The sequence below is a fragment of the Mchenga conophoros genome, linkage group LG23, assembly GCF_057382185.1.
Source record: "Mchenga conophoros isolate Kocher_MC1m ecotype Shallow Benthic linkage group LG23, M_conophoros_male_GT1.1, whole genome shotgun sequence".
Classification (NCBI taxonomy): domain Eukaryota; kingdom Metazoa; phylum Chordata; class Actinopteri; order Cichliformes; family Cichlidae; genus Mchenga; species Mchenga conophoros.
The window spans coordinates 5,756,925-5,777,133 of NC_140547.1; the positions used below are offsets into that span (position 1 = coordinate 5,756,925).

The 20,209-nt window shown below is 35.4% G+C and overlaps 3 protein-coding genes across 3 annotated transcripts; all 3 read right to left on the bottom strand.

Moving 5' to 3' along the window:
• LOC146546492 (granzyme B-like) lies at positions 1-3,874 on the bottom strand. The gene is made up of 6 exons (XM_085264832.1): positions 3,841-3,874; positions 1,956-2,086; positions 1,657-1,816; positions 940-1,078; positions 583-807; positions 1-435 (listed from the first exon to the last, which is right to left on the bottom strand). Exons 2-6 carry the CDS (start codon positions 2,011-2,013, stop codon positions 283-285), a joined length of 735 nt encoding a protein of 244 aa, XP_085120958.1. The 5' UTR covers positions 2,014-2,086; positions 3,841-3,874; the 3' UTR covers positions 1-282.
• A 9,323-nt stretch (positions 3,875-13,197) lies between these two features.
• Positions 13,198-15,090, bottom strand: LOC146546493 (granzyme G-like). The gene is made up of 5 exons (XM_085264611.1): positions 14,789-15,090; positions 14,526-14,685; positions 14,208-14,340; positions 13,833-14,060; positions 13,198-13,737 (listed from the first exon to the last, which is right to left on the bottom strand). Exons 1-5 carry the CDS (start codon positions 14,841-14,843, stop codon positions 13,570-13,572), a joined length of 744 nt encoding a protein of 247 aa, XP_085120737.1. The 5' UTR covers positions 14,844-15,090; the 3' UTR covers positions 13,198-13,569.
• Positions 15,091-16,581: 1,491 nt separating this feature from the next.
• On the bottom strand, positions 16,582-18,984 carry LOC146546494 (granzyme B-like). Its single transcript, XM_085264686.1, has 5 exons — positions 18,785-18,984; positions 18,502-18,661; positions 18,103-18,235; positions 17,690-17,917; positions 16,582-17,599 (listed from the first exon to the last, which is right to left on the bottom strand). The coding sequence occupies exons 1-5, from the start codon at positions 18,957-18,959 to the stop codon at positions 17,432-17,434; spliced, it is 864 nt and encodes a 287-aa protein (XP_085120812.1). The 5' UTR covers positions 18,960-18,984; the 3' UTR covers positions 16,582-17,431.
• Between the last annotated feature and the right edge of the window lie 1,225 nt (positions 18,985-20,209).

Below are 20,209 nucleotides of genomic sequence, written 5' to 3' on the forward strand. Positions count from 1 at the left end.
TCTAACATCAGCATCTCATTTAATAAACAGCATTGAGTATATAGTAAAAGTTCAGATTCTACTTAACTGTAACTAATGTGCAACTTAATGTATGTTTGTTTTGTGTTGTTGTTTTTTTTAAGTTTTTTTTTTTTTTTTAAGTTTTTTTGATGCATATCTACCAAAACAACTCACTTATCTAATTTTAACGCAGTATCGCATCACTTCTTTTTCAAGCTAAACCCAAGCACAAATTCTAATACTGGGGTTTGATCAGCTAAATTTTACATGGTTTATTTTATCTTAATTATGTTTCATAATGCAGTCAATCCAGTCTCGGTTGTCAGGTATCTTAGTGTAACTATAAATTGCTGATTTATCTGGGTTTAGCTTGCTGGCGGACACCACCCCGTATGCCTTTCCATCTTCACAGACTAATGGGCCACCAGAGTCTCCCTGGAAATACAAGCATACAATACATTATGTAGTTACTGGACCATAACTAAGTGTAATCACAACAGTAAGCTGATTATCATTATTTACCAAACTTGTTAATTAATAAATTAATTTATTTATAGTAAAGGTTTAATAAAAAACACTTACATGACCTGGGCCACCCTTGTCCTTTGAGCAGTACTTATTTTCCTTAACACACATCTCATTTTCAACCAGGGTTACATTGACTTCCAAAAGTTTGAGAGATGGGTGTTTGTTGTTTTCTGTACTTCCCCAACCAGAGACTATGCATGATTTTGGCAGCGATCTATCATCACGGTCTGCGAGATCAATAGGTTTCACATTCTTGTTTAACACTGCCTTGGTACTCAACTTCAGGAACAAAGAGAGATAAAAATGTTATTTAATGCTGTTTTGTTCAATTGAACAAAAATGATAAGAAACCACATTTAGGATGATAACACTGTAAAGTCTGTTATTAAATATTATTTTCGTTTATTTTACCTTCAGAAGCATTATGTCATTTTTGAATTCAGCTTGATCATAGCCTTTCTGTGGAAATGCATTTTCCCCAGGCACATTCACATGCTGTACGTCATTCTGCTTGTTGTAATTATGAAGTCCCAGAAAGACTCTGTAGGACCTGAAATAAAATAAGTGCAAACAATTTTCAGACATTTAAGTTAGCTGTCCCCAACCCCCAGGCCAGTCGTTTAGTACCGGGCCAGGAGAGTTGAGGCTTGGGTGTGAAAATTCATGTCTGTTTGTTTTTTTGTTTTTATCATTAACTTGGTTTCCCTGGGTCTTTTCAAATGTGTTATGAATATATATACATATATATATATATATATATATATATATATATATATATATATATATATATTTTTTTTTTTTTTTTTTTTTTTTTTTTTTTTTTTGGTACTGGTTCTGGTTCTGGTTTTATTTTGTTGTATTTATCAGCAACACCTTAAAGGCCGGTCCGTGAAAATATTGTCGGACATAAACCGGTCCGTGGATCAAAAAAGGTTGGGGACCGCTGATTTAAGTGATACAATATACAACAAAAGAAAAGTTTTTCAATACTAATTTATGACCAAACTTATGAAGCCACCATGAAACAAAGATCTCAGTCTCAGAGAGTAACTTAAGCTTGGTGTTTGGATAAGACAATTTATCGGTTCACATAATTCCCTTTAGGTAAACATAAACTGTTAAACTTACTCAGCTTGGCAGTGGGCAGCAGTCACCACAAAATGCTCATTCACAAGGAAGCCATCACAGTGGGCTTTCTGACCACCTGGTCTGTGCATCTCCAAAAGCACCATGTATGGCCTGCTGTGTGCCACGGCCTCATGGCCACCGATGATTTCTCCAGTGTGAACTGCGTGAGTGGGAGCAGGATGGGGGGTTGTGTCATATTCTATTAAATCAAAATCTTAACCTTGCACGGTCTCAGTTTTGACATCATTTATAATGTCACCATGCATGACATCACATATGCACTATGAAAAGAGACTTACCTTTATCATGAAGAGTCAGTACAACTATCAGTACTGCCAGGTTAAAGTGAGTAAACATGATGAGATCAAAGTCAGGCTGAGCTACTGAAGAGCAGTGGGTAACTTCACTGGCAGGTTCAGCCTTTAAATACCTCCTCGTAACAGCGAGAGAAGTTGCGTTATTTGCATATTCAAATGATGTGGCTGTGAACCACATTCATAACTTTATCAGACTCTCCAGAGCTTTATTTTATTCTATTTCAGTTGAATTGTATGCATTGCTTTAAAGATTTCTTTTAGCACTTTCCTGAAGGACTGATAAAACTAAAATATGTTTCACTGAAAAATAAAATGAAACTTAAAGAAAATACTATATTGATCATTCGTTTCTTGGACTGTTATTATTGTGGCACAGACAGTTATTTTATTTGCTTTAAAATGTTCTGTCAGAAAACAGCACAATAACCATCACTACCAACATTAATACTGAAGGGAGTTTATAGGAGGAATTCTGGAGCCATAGAACAAAAATATTGTTACAATAATGATGGCCTTACCAGGAAAAAGAAATACTGAGCTGCTATGTGAAAAGTTTGTATGTTGAATCAAGTGTTTGTATGTTGGATTTTATTTCAAGGTCCTGTACACAGGGAGAAAGCCAGCCTTCCCATGGCATGTAAGTCTGCAATTTCAATACCCCACAGCTGATGCAAGACAAAACTAAATTAATGTTTATGACAATGTGGTAAAAAGCATATAAATGATGAGGAGTGATCACCTTACAGAAGTCTTGGATACAGTATAAAATATAAATGACTGGTGATTATACAGACTACTGGCATTAGAAACAACCTAACCTGCAAATTTAAAACAAGTCCTTGCTTTCTGTCATGATAAACGATTACACATTACAGGTGGAAAAAACAGCTAGCAGCTTTTAAAGGCACTGTTGAGTTTAGATATAAGCATAATGATTGTGTCAAAAACTGAATCTGGTCGAGTAGAAAAACATCAGCCTTGTGCTCCAGTGTAGTTATTTTGGAAAGAAATAATAGTTTCTTAATCATTTAAATAAGTGAAAAAATAAGTGAAAAAAAATAAAAATAAAAATAGAAGAGATCGTTTTCTGGTGATAAAGCAACATGACAGGGAAAATAAAACAAGTAATGATGTAAAATGGCAGGAGTGCTGATGATATCAGGCAAGGTCAGGCAAGGCAACATATTTTTCATTTAATTATGCTGTCTGATGTTTTAACCAGGATAGAAGATAAAAAATCTGCACATGTGCACCAATGCATATGACTTCAAGAAAGCATTTCTGCAAACACTCTGATGGTAAGAGATATGCTATGAACTTGTGGTACACAGATCCACCAACATATATGATAAGGGATTAACGGGAAATCATACAGTACATTCAGAATTATTATGGTGGCAGCTGATGCTTATTTTACAGCACTTTATTAGCAGCCAGTATAAATTAGAATTAAAAATGTGATAGAACAATAAAACTACACTGTATTAAGATGGAGCTTTTGTTGGGGCTGTTATGCTAGCATGTGCTGTTCTCATTAACATGATGCAAACAGCACACCCTTTGTTAAAATTCAGTCTGAGCTCATATATGTTTTATGTTGTTTTAACACACAAAAGTTGATGCACTCAGTTCTTGAACACCCTGTTTTTCTTGACCTACTTCTTTAAAAATATTCAATGTCTGTGTTCAATACTGTTTATTTACTTAAATTTAAGTATTGAAAAGAAAAAAGTTACACACGTGTTTACTTCTCGCTTTAGGTTGCTTTAAGACAACAGGCCAAGTTCCAAAAGTACTTTCTTTCTCTAATAGGAGACACAAAATTGTATTTATTGTTTACTTATTTGCATGAAAAGTTTTCATTCACCTTATATATTTTCTCAGTCCACAAGTCAATTGACTGTCACCTCGTTTCTCAGTTTTCTTAGTAGCACACGTGGAAATGTTCTTGCATCTGTCATCCTGTTTGCAGTTACTAGGAAGTATAGATTACTATCACCATTTGCTCTGTCTGACTTGCGAAGCTGTAGTATATCACCCAAAGGTTTTTCTCCATTTTTGTGATGTGAAAGGACACATACACACTTATTTTACCGTCATTACGAAACCGCTATGCAAATGAAGCTCCTCAGTGCAACTGTTTTACTGTTTTCTGGCCAGAAACTATTTTTATAATGCATACATCTGCTGATTATGGTAAACCACCTTGACATTTTTTCTTTGTTATCACCTTTAGTTTGATATAGGGACTGACCAGTGGCATACAGCTCTAAGTCTAACCTGACTTGCTAACTTGAATCCAGATCATATTAGCGTTTTCATGGGGTATACATTGCAAGAATGCACGTGTCTTCAAGCATCTCTGCAAACATTACTCTGCAGATCAATATATGATAACAGATTGACAGGAAGCTATGCACAGAATGATTAGTGTGATGGTTGACGGTGAGAATAAGAAAATACAGAAGAGAACATTAAATGTTCTTCTTGTGCTGATTACCATTAAATAATATCGATAGAAAAGCGTATTATGTTGTTCTGATTATTATTAGGTAATGCTAATTCTCACACTCTATTGAAAACTCTATCATTAGTAGCTGAGTTTTTGATATTTTCAGCTGGTTTATTTCAGCCAAAATGCTGTTAGAGGCTATGCGTCTCACCTGATACTTGTATTCTCAACAGTATTGTTGAACATTACTAGTAAAGTGGAAGACTGACTATGGAAAGCACTGAAGCATTATCTGATGGTCTGAAGGTCATTATGACCTGCTTTAAATTGTCAGGTTATCAGTAATATTATGACGATCAGTAATAAGCTGACAGCTCTTTCAGAATTCATACATCAGGTAAAATTCTCTCAGTCTTGTCATTCCCTCAGCAACACATGTAGCATTGCACCTCGAGGCGACTGTTGTTGTGATTTTGTGATATATAACTGTAAGTGAATTGAATTTAGATGAATTGTGCTGTTCCTGTAACATCTGGACAAAAGAGATGTATAATCAGCAAAAAATAAGGGGTAGACAAAAGAGTTGGAGAACAAAAAGACACCCACCATAGAGGTAAAATGCTAAAATAAACCACATGTTCTGTAAATATGTGTTTATTTTTTTATTATTATTTTGTTGTTTCAGCAACATTACATTTAAAAACTGTACTTTTGAGTTAAAATATATATTTATAATTTTAATAAATGACAAATTAAAAAGGCAAGAACATGAACATAGTTACAGCATTTTCAGCAAGGCATTTACTGTCATGAAGTCTATTTCCCACTGTATAATTCATCACTGTAAGTTTTAATATCATCAGAAATGATCAGACAAAAGAGGGTTTTCAGGAAGTACTGTTAAATGTTCAGTTTCTATGCCATATGTTATAACCAGAGTCAGAGTGTGATTAAAGAGGTGGGTGGGTGGGTTTTAGTATCTACATGGATGGTGAAAACCCCCCACAGTAATTATTTTTATCTGAGCTGAGCACTAAATCAGATAAAAAGTCTGACGAATCAGACAGAAACTTTGTTTAAGGCCAAGGAGGACGATAAATAACAACAAATAAAACTGTTTTTTGAGTTTTCCAGCTAAGATGGACAGAGCTAACTGTCATGCTTTCAAATAAAGTAAAACTGCGTCCTTGGTTGATTAATAAGCTGGAGTGGAAGATTGTTTCCGACCCCCTCCAAGGCCTGTGTTTCCAGAATTTTGACTATTAATATAACTCGAGGGTGCTGATTCATTTAAACAAAGATAATCATCCTGCTATAACCAGGTTTCAGAAAGGGACAGTAAATCAATTTGTTGATGAATTACTAATTAATGTACTAAGAGGGACCTAATGAGAGCTCATGAGAGACCTAATGTTTAATGATGTACAATTCACCATTTTACTGTTTGGAGCAGTTGTGCATACTATAGCATTCTTTCTTTGTGATTTTTTTATATTAAATTCCTTTTTTTGCTGATTTGTAGTTTGATTTTTGTTGTTTGGGAGCTGACACTGTCTCTAAGGGGATGGGTTTTGGGGGGACAACAGGAAGAGAGAAGCTACAGAGAGAGATGTGAAACTGCAGCTCTGCTTCCTGGTCCCAACTCTGGATAGTCATGTTTTGCAGGGTTTAATAAATTTGTTGAGATTTCTAGAAATGAGAGCTGAGAGCTCCATCCAAAGTGGGGAAAAACACTATTATATTACAAAGCATCAAAGCATCTACAAAAGAAACATTTATATATTCTTTTGAATACATTTTCCAGACAAATATGAAAAGAACATGAAAAACATCTCTCAGTTAAAGATTAGAATCTGTTGTCAGAAAACCTATTTGGGGCCTCAATCTTCCAGCAGAACTAGATTCTTAGAGGGGTAGAGAAAGAGCCAGAGATGAATTATAAGTAATAATTAAATGCAGAGAATTGTATAAATACATAGTGAGTGAAAAGGGTGACTGAATAAGAAACAGTCAGTGAATCCCCCGGCAGCCTATACCTATTGCAGCATAACTAAGGGAGGATTCAGGGTCACCTGATCCAGCCCTAATTTAAAAATGCTTTATCAAAAATGAAAGTTTTAAGCCTAATCTTAAAAGTATATAGGGTGTCTGTCTCCAGAATCCAAACTGGAAGCTGTTTCCACAGAAGAGAGGCCTGAACCTCCTTCTGTGTGAGGAGCGGGATTTTATTCTGAATTTAACAAAGAAGAGATCTGCTCTGTCTTTCTAGTCCCCATCAGCACTCTTGCTGCAGCATTTTGGGTTAACTTAAGGCTTTTCGGGGAGTTTTTAGGACATCCTGACAATGATGATCTCCTAAATCAGTGAGACGCCATTTCCTCTCCAGCTTAGTTCCTGCTTAACCCTTTAAAATCCGAACCATGAAATAACTGTCAGAAATCTTAAATTTTTTGATAACGGAGTGTTTGTTGAACCTTTAGACAAAATATATAAAAAATAAATACATTTTTAATCTGCATATATGAGTTTTAATTTGTATCACATTTGCTTCATATTTTTGCAGTTTAGTCATTAAAAATGTTTTCATGCAATTTATATCATTTTTTGAGGGTAAAAAAAGTCATGCTCATGACATAGAAGTCTCAAATTCTCACAAAACACATGGATCAAATAAGATATGCTTGGCTTAAAGGCTTAAAGTGCATGTTTTACAGTTAGAGCACAGAGGCAGGTACTTCTGATTTGAGGCTCTCTTTTTCAGAGGAGCTATAGTGTCAAGAGTTGTACGAATTGAAGAAGTACAACTATTAACACATATCGGCATTGTTACATGTACCTCTGTATATAATGGCCTGTGGTGGTACAATGTCTGTATGAAAAAAACACCTAGAGTAAATCTAGGCTCATAAAAAAGACAAATGAAATCAGATAAAAATAAATCAATTTAAAAAGCATAGAGTTAATGCTGAAGCTACATATAAACACAAAAACCAAAGTTTCTCCCCAGTTACATGTAAGTCCAACAACATGCTTTTATAACCAAGTGAATTTACTATACTGTGCCAAAAGGGTCAGTGAGACTGCCAAGCGGATATTAATACATATATACACAATCAGATACTCGGTTCAGCTTCTTTTTATATGTTATAACGTTTCTCTTCTCTGCAGCTGGTCAATTGACCAATAACAGCACATGCAAGACTGGCCATCTGTCTCCAGTGAAAATCAAAACTAAGGCTCTGACAATGAAAGACAAACTAAGACTTTCAGTAACAACTAGAAAACTTAAAACAACCTGACAGACAACCACAGACAATGAAATATAATGCACACCAATATTCTACAGAGTAACCAGTTTAGTCCACACTTGTTTACACTATTTCCTATTCTCACACACTATTAGAACATCATGACATTATTATAATACAATTTGTTATATAAAATGCTTTTTAATATAAATTAACCAAATAACCTCAGCAACATACGTTGTTCAGGTCATTTAAAAAATCTAGCAAGATTTAAGAGATTTAATGTAAGGTTTAAAGTTTCAGTGTATAAAATGCCACTTGCTGAGCAGTCCTTAACTTTGTAAAATAATCTTTCATCATCTTCTCATGCCCTCTCTCTCTTATCGTTCTCTGTTTCTGAGAATAGGTTTACCTCACATTCACAATATTTCTTTCTCTTTTTCTTTTACTTATCTCTGTGGGAAATATAGCTTATGTAAACTTATCTCCCACAAAGGTTGTGAAACTGCACAAAAACAGTTTGTGTGCATGGTGATATTTATTGTGTTTTTTGAAACATTGCTGTTGAGTTTACCTGCCATTTTAAAACCACAACTACTCTCCTGACATTTGCATATATGAATGTACAACAGTTGTTATAAGGGAAAAATTAGATTTAAATGAAGGTGTAAAAGATGTTTGTTTTTGTTTGGATTTATCTACTTTTTTATTTAAGTTTGTTCCAGGTTTTCTGTACCTTTGTATTGCTTGGTCACAAGTATATAAAAATACTCTTGCTAGATATTTCGCATCTAAATGTTACTTTCATGCATACAACACACCTAAACATTGCTGCATATCCAAAGCATCTGCTGCCAGTGTCAAAGGGCCATGCATCACACGACAACAGAGGAGACTATTCAACACATTTTAAGGCACCAACTACATGCTGACTATACGTGCAATTTTGCTTAGTGGTGTCCCCCACTGATGTCATTGTCGCTTGAATATTTATACCTATGCTCAACAGCCAATGTCCAAACATAGTGTTCTGCAATCTTTTCGACCTTAAGCTATTGAAGGGTCTTTAAACAATCATCATAATGTTCCTGTTATAAGAATTTGTCCTATAACAAGACTAAACGGTGTAATAAATAGGAAGAATGAGATATGCAGTAGCTAGAGATTAAGCCACTGTCACAGCAGAGTAGCCGTTGTGTTTATTGAGCGGACCCAAGTGCAGACACGGGAGAGATGAACTGAGGTTTAAACAAAAAGCGAGCCTTTATTATGACTGTTACAAAAAAAAAAAACAGAAAAACAAGGCAAGGTGAAACTAAACCAAAACCTAAATAGGGAATGAACTAAACTAACTATGAAAACAATGTTATGAGAACATAACATGAAAACTGAACAGGAGCATGTAAAACCTTGAATGTGAAGAAACCTGAGCATGAACATGAACACTTGAAAGCAAGACTCTGTGGCCTGATGTGACTTGACATGAAGACAACAGGCGACTCGACAAAGGACAGACTTAGACAGAGGACTTTAAAGACACCTAAGGGTAATGAGGGAAGTGGAAACACCTGGGGAACACAGCTGACATAAATGAACCTGAACGCCACAGGGGAAATAAAACAAAATACACTTAACATGGAAACACCAGACCTTTCAAAATAAAATAGGAAACATGACGAAACGTGGCCATGACAACTAAACTTGACAATAAGACATAGAACACACAGGCATGAATTACATGGCAGGCTGGGGGAATGGAAAGGAACACAGGGAGAAGAGTATGGGAACAGATAAGGGGGACGAGACCCGTAAAACACACACACATGCACATAGAGAGAGTAGTGAGACATAGAAGGGCGAGGCACAAGAGACAGAAGACAAACTAATAATAATACCAGAACATTATTTCATTAGTAATCAAAAATACAAAATAACTCAACTACACCCTTAACTAAGAGTAACACATGAATCTTAAGTAAGAAAGAAAACAACACAAAATAAACTCGAGACTCCGGGTCACAGCCCCAGCCCCTGACAGACATAAATGATGATAAATCAAAATTTTAGTCATTCAGTATAAATTATGGTATGATAATAATGAAAGTCATTCTATCACAGTATCGAAAGACTTATGACTGTATCTGACATTATCACTATTGCTATTATGAGAGAGAGAATAATATAGTACATGTCATAGATTGACTGTTTAAAACATGAAAGAACATTATAGGAGACAAAATATGTTTTTTCACTGGAAATAATGGCACATGCTGTTAGTATCCATATGAAGCTTTGTCAGCATTTAAATGTGAGTTCATATCATACATATTTGCTTAGAAAGCTCATAAATGAAAAGACAACTGAAACAGTACATCCAAGGTGCATCAATGCAATTTCTTCACAAGGAGGCAGTGCTGTCTTTATGTGTCTGAACTCATGCTTAAAAAAATCTAACTTGCAGTACAGGATTTCTCGTGTTCCACTTCAGCCATATAGAGTACATCAGTAATAACTACTTTGTCAGGTTGAAAGTTCTTAATGAGAAGAAAGCTGCAATTTAGACTTTAAGTCAATTGTGGACCTCTTCTTAATGAAGCAATGCTTGTTCTTCACTAGGAAACAACGTTGTGCATACATAGAGAAGCATACATGCCTGGATGTGCTGAGAAAATGCAGTTTATTGTTTAAAAATCTGGTTCAAAACACTGTGGATTCTTTGTTCTCTGCTAGTCTCAAAGAAGATGCACAGTGCAGTAATTTATTATATATCATATATAAAAGCATGCTGAAAAAAATGGCCTCTACAAAACAAGAGATAAACAGCATTAAGTCATGAAAGTTATACACTTTGGTTTAAGTGTAGTTATAAAAATCACGTGCAATCAATAAATATAAACATTAGCAATGTTGGATTTTGCATGTAGTGTTGCTTTAAAAAAGTGGCATTGTTTGTTTGTCCATGGTGATTTAAAAGAAATGCACATGATGTGCATGTTAACATGGGCAGCTGTCATTCAGGTGGTGGTCTGGGTTGTCTACCAAATTGAAGGTTGGTGGTTTAATTTCCACATACTCCAGTCTGCATCTATAAGAATCCTTGGATAAGATGCTGAAAGTTGTATCCATTGCACCTGTGAGTGTGAATGTGATTGCTAGACAAGGTGCACTGATATTTAAAAAAAGCCTGTGTGCTCAGAGTAGAATGTGTTTGTTTGGTATGGAATTAGGAAAAATAATGGGGTGAGGGTGAGGGACTAAGAATAAATAATTACTAATAGTTACACAACAAAATTATGAGTAAGAATTTCTGGCACCATCCTTTTGTGTGTTTGTGTGGTTTTCTTCTATGATTCGCATCAAATTGCACCTACAGCAACAAAGATGAGTGTAAGGTGGTGGTGAGATCCCAACTGAAATACTAAAGAGCAGCAGTGCACATACTTTCTGTTTCAGTCTTTGAATGTTTATTTGTAAGATGTGACTGTGCACTGCATGAGCCATGATGTGGCTTTGAACCACAATCAAGGACGTCAGCAGTCCTAAATCTCATTGTAAGTGTTAAATATTTAGTTTCATTAAATTACATTTTGTTTTATTTAGAGTGACTTTATAATCTTAACCACTGAAAGATGCTTTGTTTAAAAGATAACACAGTTAGTTTCACCAGTGATGTATGTTTGACCTTCAGGAATATCATGATTAAACTTTTAAAGTTACGGGGAAATTACTCAATGTACTTTCCTTGAAGGGAAAGTACATTGCACTAATTTAGTAATACTCTGGTAATTATGAAACAGCGAGATACTGTACTGCACCCTTACTGCTTCCTCTTTGTAGATAATCAGCAATGACTAATTACTGCTTTATGCTGTTCTATGTTTGAAGCAAATGTATCATTACTTAAGTTTTCACTAATCTAGTGTTTTAAGAGTCACATAAATGAAAATGAATTTAATTATTTGGGAAAAAAATTTAAAACATAATGATTTATTAATTTAGTAATAAGAAGACAATTAAACTGGGGAGAAATGTATCATTGATTCATCTATTTATAGATTTATTTTTGGGCCACCTTTGCTTTAGTACCTTCTTCTTCGTACTATATGCTTAAGGTGTTTCACATTTATTTTGGTGCACCAGTGTAGGATTTTAGCTGTAGCTTGTTTGTTTATATTTTCTGCATCTCAGTATTGCTTGGCTACATGCAAAGATGTGTTAAATAAGATCTTTAGATTAATGTCAGAGACAATTTCCTCTGCTTCAGTTGTAAAAAACAAAAAACAAAAACAGAATGTAGTTTCTGATAACCTATCACTTAAAAAAAATTCTTATGGTCTGTTTAAACAAACCAAGAGAACCAACAATCAGCCTAAACCCCTAACTATAAAACCACTGCTGGGTGAAATGAACTACACTGATTATCCTTTTGTTAATTAATGTTCTGCTCTGTTTCTGTCTTTGGAAACTTTGAGGTGTACCACCCTCTTAAACATTGTTAGAGACTGCTAAAATAAAAATACTCCCAAGCCTTGAAGTCGACTGATTCGCTTTAAGAGTAACTATTTCTTTTAATAAAGTCTCTCTCGTTAACACCTTGGATCTAACAAAGGATTCCACTAACTGTGGGATTCTCACAACATTTTGGGTTCTTCCTGCGTGAATGCTCCCTCCCAACTTCCTGAATAAAGTGTGAAGCAGACATGCTAAAAACCCAGTGGCACCAAAGCAACAATGTGACCAATACATAAATAAAATAAATTCCAATACAGAGTCAATTGTAAAGAGACTTCCACATTTGTTTTGTGATGGGGATAGAATTAATGTCTGTGAAGGTTCTCAGTCATCCAGGTCATTGTAGTCCAAGGAGCTTGGAAAGAAAAGCGTCTGGACTTCTTTAAGTTGCTTGAAGACATTTCACCTCTCATCGGAGAAGCTTCTTCAGTTCTAGGGTCAAATGGTGGAGAGTCCCAGAGTTAAACCCCGTGGGAGTAACCCCCTGAGAGGGACAATGGACCCCCTAGGGCAGCGGTCCCCTCGGACCGGTACCAGTCCGTGAGTCGTTTGGTACCAGGTCGCGAGAGTTGAGGCTCAGGTGTGAAATGTCTGGTTTTCAGGGTTTTTATCTGTTTTCAGTGTTATTTTGTTATCGTTTTTATCGTTAACTCTGTTTTCCTGGGTCTTTTCACGTGTGTTATGAATAAATCTTCTTTTTTTCGGTACCGGTACTAGTTTTATTTTGTTGTATTTATCCGCGACACCTTAAAGGCCGTTCCGTGAAAATATTATCTGGCATAAACCGGTCCGTGGCGCAAAAAAGGTTGGGGACCGCTGCCCTAGGGGGTCTTTTCTTTCCAAGATAGAATTAATGAAATTCTACTGGTTTCAGGTCTTCCAAAACTGAATAAGTTTGAAGCTTGCAAGTAGAAAGACAGTTGCAACTCTGAATTCAAGATAAGGGCACTATTTTTCACAGGGAGGAAATGCTGTCTTTTTATTTGAAAGAACTGCACACATATAACGAGAGACAGTCAGAATTTATTATTTGAAAAAATATGGCACATATAACAAATTTAAATGTAATCAAATACACTATCAAATGTCAGTTGAAATTACACCTTATGCACTGCTACAGTTTAATTTTAGATTTAGGGTTATATTTAATCTGTGTGGAATGAACGAGTTGTTGCAAATACAAATTTAGAAATTCCTTTTAGAACCTTATAAAAAACCTTGACACTCTCATTTCTTCTGACAAAGCTTTTGCTGTGGAGACATCAAAGTTAGATCTGTACAAAGCCTGCAAGCCCAAACTTAGCATTAGCATTGCAGTGATCAATTTTCAAACACAAACAGCAAAAGCAAAAGATGAAATTTAAACAACCTGCCTTCATAAGCATTACACCTTTATCATGGCATTTCCAATGGTTGAAAATATCCAGTTTCTAGAGTCAGGAATCTTCGAGTATCTATAGATATCTGAGCCACCTGAGTGTGGTCTGACTGCACTGGACACCACCCCAAATGCCTTTCCATCTTCACACACCAATGGACCACCAGAGTCTCCCTGAAAGTATATACACACCCGATGCTTAAAGTGAATAGTGAAGTTATTACCATAGAGTTTGATTGTCCACATGATATTTAAAGAAATGTATGTACCTCAGCTGGACCTGTGTCTCCCTGAGAGCAGTAGAAGTTTTCCATAGTACATTCTTTATTGTCAATCAGTGTAACACTGATTTCCATGAGTGTGGGAGACATATATTTAGCATTTTTGTCTGTTCGCCCCCAGCCAGAGAGTATACAAGATTTTGGCAAAGTACCATTATCACGACTTGCCAGGGGAATAGGTTTCACATTTTCGTTGAAGTTTGCCTTGGTGCTCAACTTAAGGAAAAAAACAGATATCAAAATGTGATTTTTTTTACAGCATTTTGTAATACAAATGAATGAAGTAAATTAAAAAAAGATATTGTAATAAAAGAAAAATGCAAATGGAAAACAAATATATTTTCTGTGTGATGACATTCTTACCTTTAGAAGCATTACATCATTCACAAAGGAAATTGGGTTGAACTGTTCATGTGGAAATGTTTCTTCCACAGATATGCGTTGTGTTTCTTTACTTGAACGAACATTGTGAAGTCCGACTACGACTATGTAAGACCTGAAATGGTAAAAAACAATTGAATAGCCACAATTGCTGATATCGTGGTACATATAGATACCATTTATTTACAAATTTACAAATGTTTTTGCGTGAGCCTTAATTTTATTATGGATAAGAATTTATGTCAGGGTCTCCATGAACTAGTTTTTGGCCTCATAATTAAATACATTTATGAAACTCACTTGGCGTGACAGTGGGCAGCAGTCATCACAAAATCCTCATTCAGGAGGAAGCCACCGCAGTACTTTTTTTGACCATCTGACATGTTCCTCTCCAAAAGCACCATGTATGGCCTGCTATGTGGCACAGCCTCATGGCCTCCAGTGATCTTCCCCAAGTAAACTGGGAGACAAAAAGAAAAATACTCAGTTAAATAGATCCATCATCATGCATTGTCTGTCAAATGCTATAAAATGCAAGCCACACAAAAAAAAACCCCACCTACCTTGTTCTTCAAGAGTCAGCACAAGCACGAGTAAGGCCAGGAAGTGGACAGACATGGTGAGGTCACAATTCTACTGAGTTTCTAAAGAGCAGTGGCATCAGTCACAGTCAGTTTCTGTCTTTAAATGCTTCTTCATATCAGTTAGAGCAGGAAGTTGTTGTTGGGTTTTTTTTTTGAGTAGTTTGCACAAGCAAATGATTTAGCTTTAAACCAGAAATGTTCAAAACCTCCAGAAAGCTGTATTTTCAGAAGTCAACAAATGAATTTTTATACAAAGTGTAATTTTATAGCTAAGTAGTGTATTTGTCATATTCTATGTAAACATGTGTTTTGCATAGTTTATAAAGTGTTCGTATCTTTACAGCAGGAAACTATGACTGTGGTAAAAATGTGTGGCCACAGATATAAAACACAGAGAGACGAGATTCTTAAGTAGTAATTTCTTACTATATTTTACAGATTTTGCAAAAGTCATGACTTTTAATCAGTAAGTTATTCCTCCACCTGTTCACTTTTTATGCAAAAAAAGAAATTCTCATATCAGTAAAGAGAGGTCATTTGGAAAAACTGGACTGAATATTATTTATTGAGATGATCGTCAGCAGGGTTGCAAATGTGTGTAGTATTCTGATGTCCTCTTTGGATTACCTTCTTACATTTTCATCTTTTGCACTAGGAGTTGAAAGTGGAGAGGACAACACGGGTGCTGCACCACGAGCTGGGGATTAAAGTTTGAGGTTTTCACGTCATCACCACGGGAAGCCACTGTGTGAAGATTGTGGACTAAACTGTTGCAACTTCCATTCACTTTAGATAACTTCACTATTTCATCTAAAAAGTAGACCTGCATTTGAGTTCGACAGCTAGGCAGCTAATATGCATATTCAATACCACCTTTATTTATAAAGCACTTTAAAATAAACCAGGGTTCACAAAGTGCTGTACGTATAAAAATAGAATAAACAGAAAATAAAATCAAACGTGGTAAAAAAAAAAAATAGAAAATAGAAAAATAGAGTCAACTTCTCAAAATGTGCCAAAGGCTTTACTAAATAAATATGTTTTAAGAAGAGTCTTAAACTCAGAAAGAGAAGAAGTCTGCTTAATCTGTAAGGGCAGATCATTCCACAACTTTGAAGCAGCTACAGGGAAAGCACGGTCACCTCTAAATTTATGCTTGGTTTTTGGCAACTTAAGGAGCTGCTTGGTGGCAGATCTAAGGGAGCAGGTAAACATGGCTGTACTAGCTAAGAAAATACAAGCACTTTGGTGATACTGCCATGGAAAACCTCCCTTTTAACAGGATGAAACCTGTGGCAGAACCAGGCTCAGGGAGGGCCCGACCGTTTGGGGGTGATGAGAGGATGACAAGACAAAGACACACTATTGAAGAGAGCCAGAGATTAACTAATAATTAGATGCAAAGAGGTGTGTACACACAGTGAGTGAAAAAACAATGTTGAGTGAAGAAGAAACACTCAGTGCATCACGGGTCACATCCCAAGCAGCCTAATGTGTGCAAATACATTTAAAAAAAATAAACGATGTCTATGCAACTTTTGAATTTAGGATATGAACTAGTTAAATGGTTATCATAATTTATTCTATACCAAAACTAAAACTCAAAATACAGTGTGATACAGATAATACGATATGGTTTTGATATTTTTAATACAAATGCCTTTTGTTATGTGTTCCATACCATATTAGGCCTGATTTAAGCCTTATATTTAAGCATTATATCAGGCCTAAAATATGTGTAGTTTGGATCATTACTGTTACAGGTGATGTATAACTGCTGACCAACAAAAGGGTTATTCTGTCCTAACATTAGCAATTTAATAATTTAGACAACTTTTGTCTTGTTGGTTTATAATATTTTAATAAATTTCCTATACGGTTGTCTGTGTGAATTAAAAAAAACAAAAAAAAAATCATGTTCAGTGTTGCATTTCCTTACTTACAAAGTATTCAAAGACACTTCAGTTCTACTACACAAAAAATAAATCTAATGGAATTATTTTAATTTACTTTAACGAGCTCTGGAGTGGTAATAAATTACTTTATTTGATAACTGAATGTATTTAATGACAAAATGATGTTAGTTTTTATTGGAAATGGCACCATATGCTCTCAGTGTCACTTGTCCACTTTGTCAGTTACTTATAAAATAACGTTATTGGTCTTGCATAGTCAATTAGTTTTAAAACCCATAAATGAAAAGGCCTTTATAACTCTGAATTTAAGAAATGAGCGGTGAGACTGTAATGTAATAGTACCTGTTTTACACAAGGAGGCAGTGTTGTCATTTTATTTGAATTAATTAAATTAAAAAAAAAAAAAAAAAGATTACACCACACACACATGCCGAGAGAATGCCAGAATTTAATGTTTAATGGTATTTGAAAAAAAATTTAGATTTCAAGTCATGATTAATCTGTGTGCAAATATAACTTTTTGGAAATGCAAATGTAACTTTTTTCCCCCTTTTTTTTCCTGCAGTTATATTAAAATAAACTCTATTCTATCTAAATCCCTGCAAAGCCAACAAAACCATACTCACATTAGCATTGCAATGATCAGTTTTTGATCACAAACAGTGAAACCAAATTTTGTGGTTTAAACAACCTGCTTTCATAAGCATTACACCTTTATCATGGCATTTCCAATGGTTGAAAATATCCAGTTTCTAGAGTCAGGAATCTTCGAGTATCTATAGATATCTGAGCCACCTGAGTGTGGTGTGACTGCGCTGGACACCACCCCAAATGCCTTTCCATCTTCACACACCAATGGACCACCAGAGTCTCCCTGAAAGTATATACACACCCGATGCTTAAAGTGAATAGTGAAGTTATTACCATAGAGTTTGATTGTCCATAATTAAAGAAATGTATGTACCTCAGCTGGACCTGTGTCTCCCTGAGAGCAGTAGAAGTTTTCTATAGCACATTCTTTATTGTCAATCAGTGTAACACTGATTTCCATGAGCTTGGGAGACATATATTTACCATTTTTGTCTGTTCGCCCCCAGCCAGAGAGTATACAAGATTTTGGCAAAATACCATTATCACGGCCTGCCAGAGGAATAGGTTTCACATTCTCATTGAAGTTTGCCTTGGTGCTCAACTTTAAAAAAGAGAAAGATATATACATGAAAATTAAAATATGGGATTTTTGTTGTTTTCTTTCAGTGCAGATTTACTAAAACAAAATTTTCAATATAATTACACAATGTGGTAAATATGTGTTTTCATAAACAAACAATGCTAATAGTAAATAAATATGAATTTTCTGTGTGATGATATTCTTACCTTCAAAAGCATTACATCATTCACAAGGGAAGTTGCATTGAAGTGTTTATGTGGAAATGCTTGTTCTACAGATATGCGTTGTATTTCACTGTTTGAATTCACATTGTGAGCTCCTAGTAAGACTGTGTAAGACCTGAAATAAAAAATATATATATATGTGAAAATATAATTTATGAATGAAATGATGACTGTTTCTGTCAGGGTATTATATTCAGAAAACAAACATTACTAATCACTGTTGTTGACATTATCATATCATTATCACGCATCGATATTACTTATTAAGGTGTTTTGAAATTTTAATGCGTCTTCTTAGCTTTATTATGGATAAAAATTCTGTCAGGGACGCAGACTTTGGTGTCATCTCAGTTGATAGGTAAGTACATGTCTTGAACTCACTTAGCGTGACAGTGGGCAGCAGTCATCACAAAATCCTCATTCAGAAGGAAGCCACCGCAGTGCTTTTTTTGACCATCTGACATGTTTATCTCCAAAAGCACCATGTATGGCCTGCTATGTGGCACAGCCTCATGTCCTCCAATGATCTTCCCCGAGTAAACTGGGAGACGAAAAGATGAAATACCCAGGTAAATAGATTCATCGTCATGCATTGTCTGTAAAATGCAAGCCCTCATGTCTGTAATAGTCCACATAAAAAAAATAAATTATAAACAACACATACCTTGATCATCAAGAGTCATCACAAGGATGAGTATAGCCAGTATACAGTGGACAGACATGGTGAGGTGACAGTTCAGCTTAGTTACTGAAGAGCAGTGGCACAGATCATTCATAGTTTCTGTCTTTAAATACTTCCTTGTATCAGTGAGAGGAGGACGTATCTGAGTAATTTGCATATGCAAATAATGTGGGTTTGAACCATGCCGTTTAACATCTCAAGAACCTGAGAAAAGTTGCATTTTCATAAAAGAACAGATGAGTTTTTGTACAATGTGTAATTCAATAATTAATGTAGATGTATTGTGTCATATTGATGTATGTCTTTATTTTGTAGCTTTTTCAAGTCAAGACTATTACTAACTTTCTGTTACAAATAATTTCACCCGAGTTCTCATTTCCATAAACATGAATTCAAGAAAATCACCTCATAAGTACATATGTGACCACAGGTTAACTTGTAATTGAGTTAAATGGAGCTTGTATATGAATAACATCAGTGGTAATAATTTAGCCACGGATGCCTCTGTGGTAATACCCAAAGCAGTGAAGATCTCTATTCACATTTTATATTCAATGCCATGCCTATCTCAGAGGAGCCTCAGTTTCGGTCGCGCAACCTCAAAAGTGACATTATTCTGATGTTATCATGTCATAAGAAAGTGGATAAAAATAGGATTTGTTTGAAAGCGTGGTCTGTGGAACTTGAACTGAAATGTGACCCTTGAGCTACCAGAAGAAGGAACAAGTCAGTAGCATAGCATGCAAGAGGAAAGGAGATCAGCTAGCAGACGTAAGCCAGCACAGTGAAGAAAGATTTTTTTGTATGCCACAATTTGTAAGATAAATGTATGTGTTATATATGTAAAATGCAATTTGTGTGTCTATTTATAACATGTGGGTTTAACAGATACAGAAAATGCACTCAGTGCTTCAAGTAAAGGATTCAGTATCAAGCATCAGAATAAACTTCAGCAACAAACAGATTAAAGATTAGAAAAGATTAAAATAGCAATAATTATAACTACTTTCTTTTTCACAGTGTAGTCAAGCCTAAAAGTATGCAGCTTACTGACCACATTGTGTCTGTTACATCACTTCCTCAGTCTAGACTCAAGTATGTCTGTCTTATATCTTGGCCATAAATGTTATTGTCATTGTTTTGAATGATGCACAAAAAGGTTTTAATGTGTTGGACAAAAAGAGAAGATGTGGAAAGATGAGAAGGAAACGAGTGAACAAGTTTTGGGACGTGAGCTCCTGGAGTCCAGGGCAGTAATGGGAATCACAGGAGGAGATGCGAAGAGGAACTTGCTTGCTAGAACAGGGCCTTTACCGTTAGCCCGTCACTTTTATGAGGACCACGGGGCTGAGAGGACTGGCTGGTTTAGTCATTGGACATAGCAGCAAGGAAAGAGGGAATGTAATA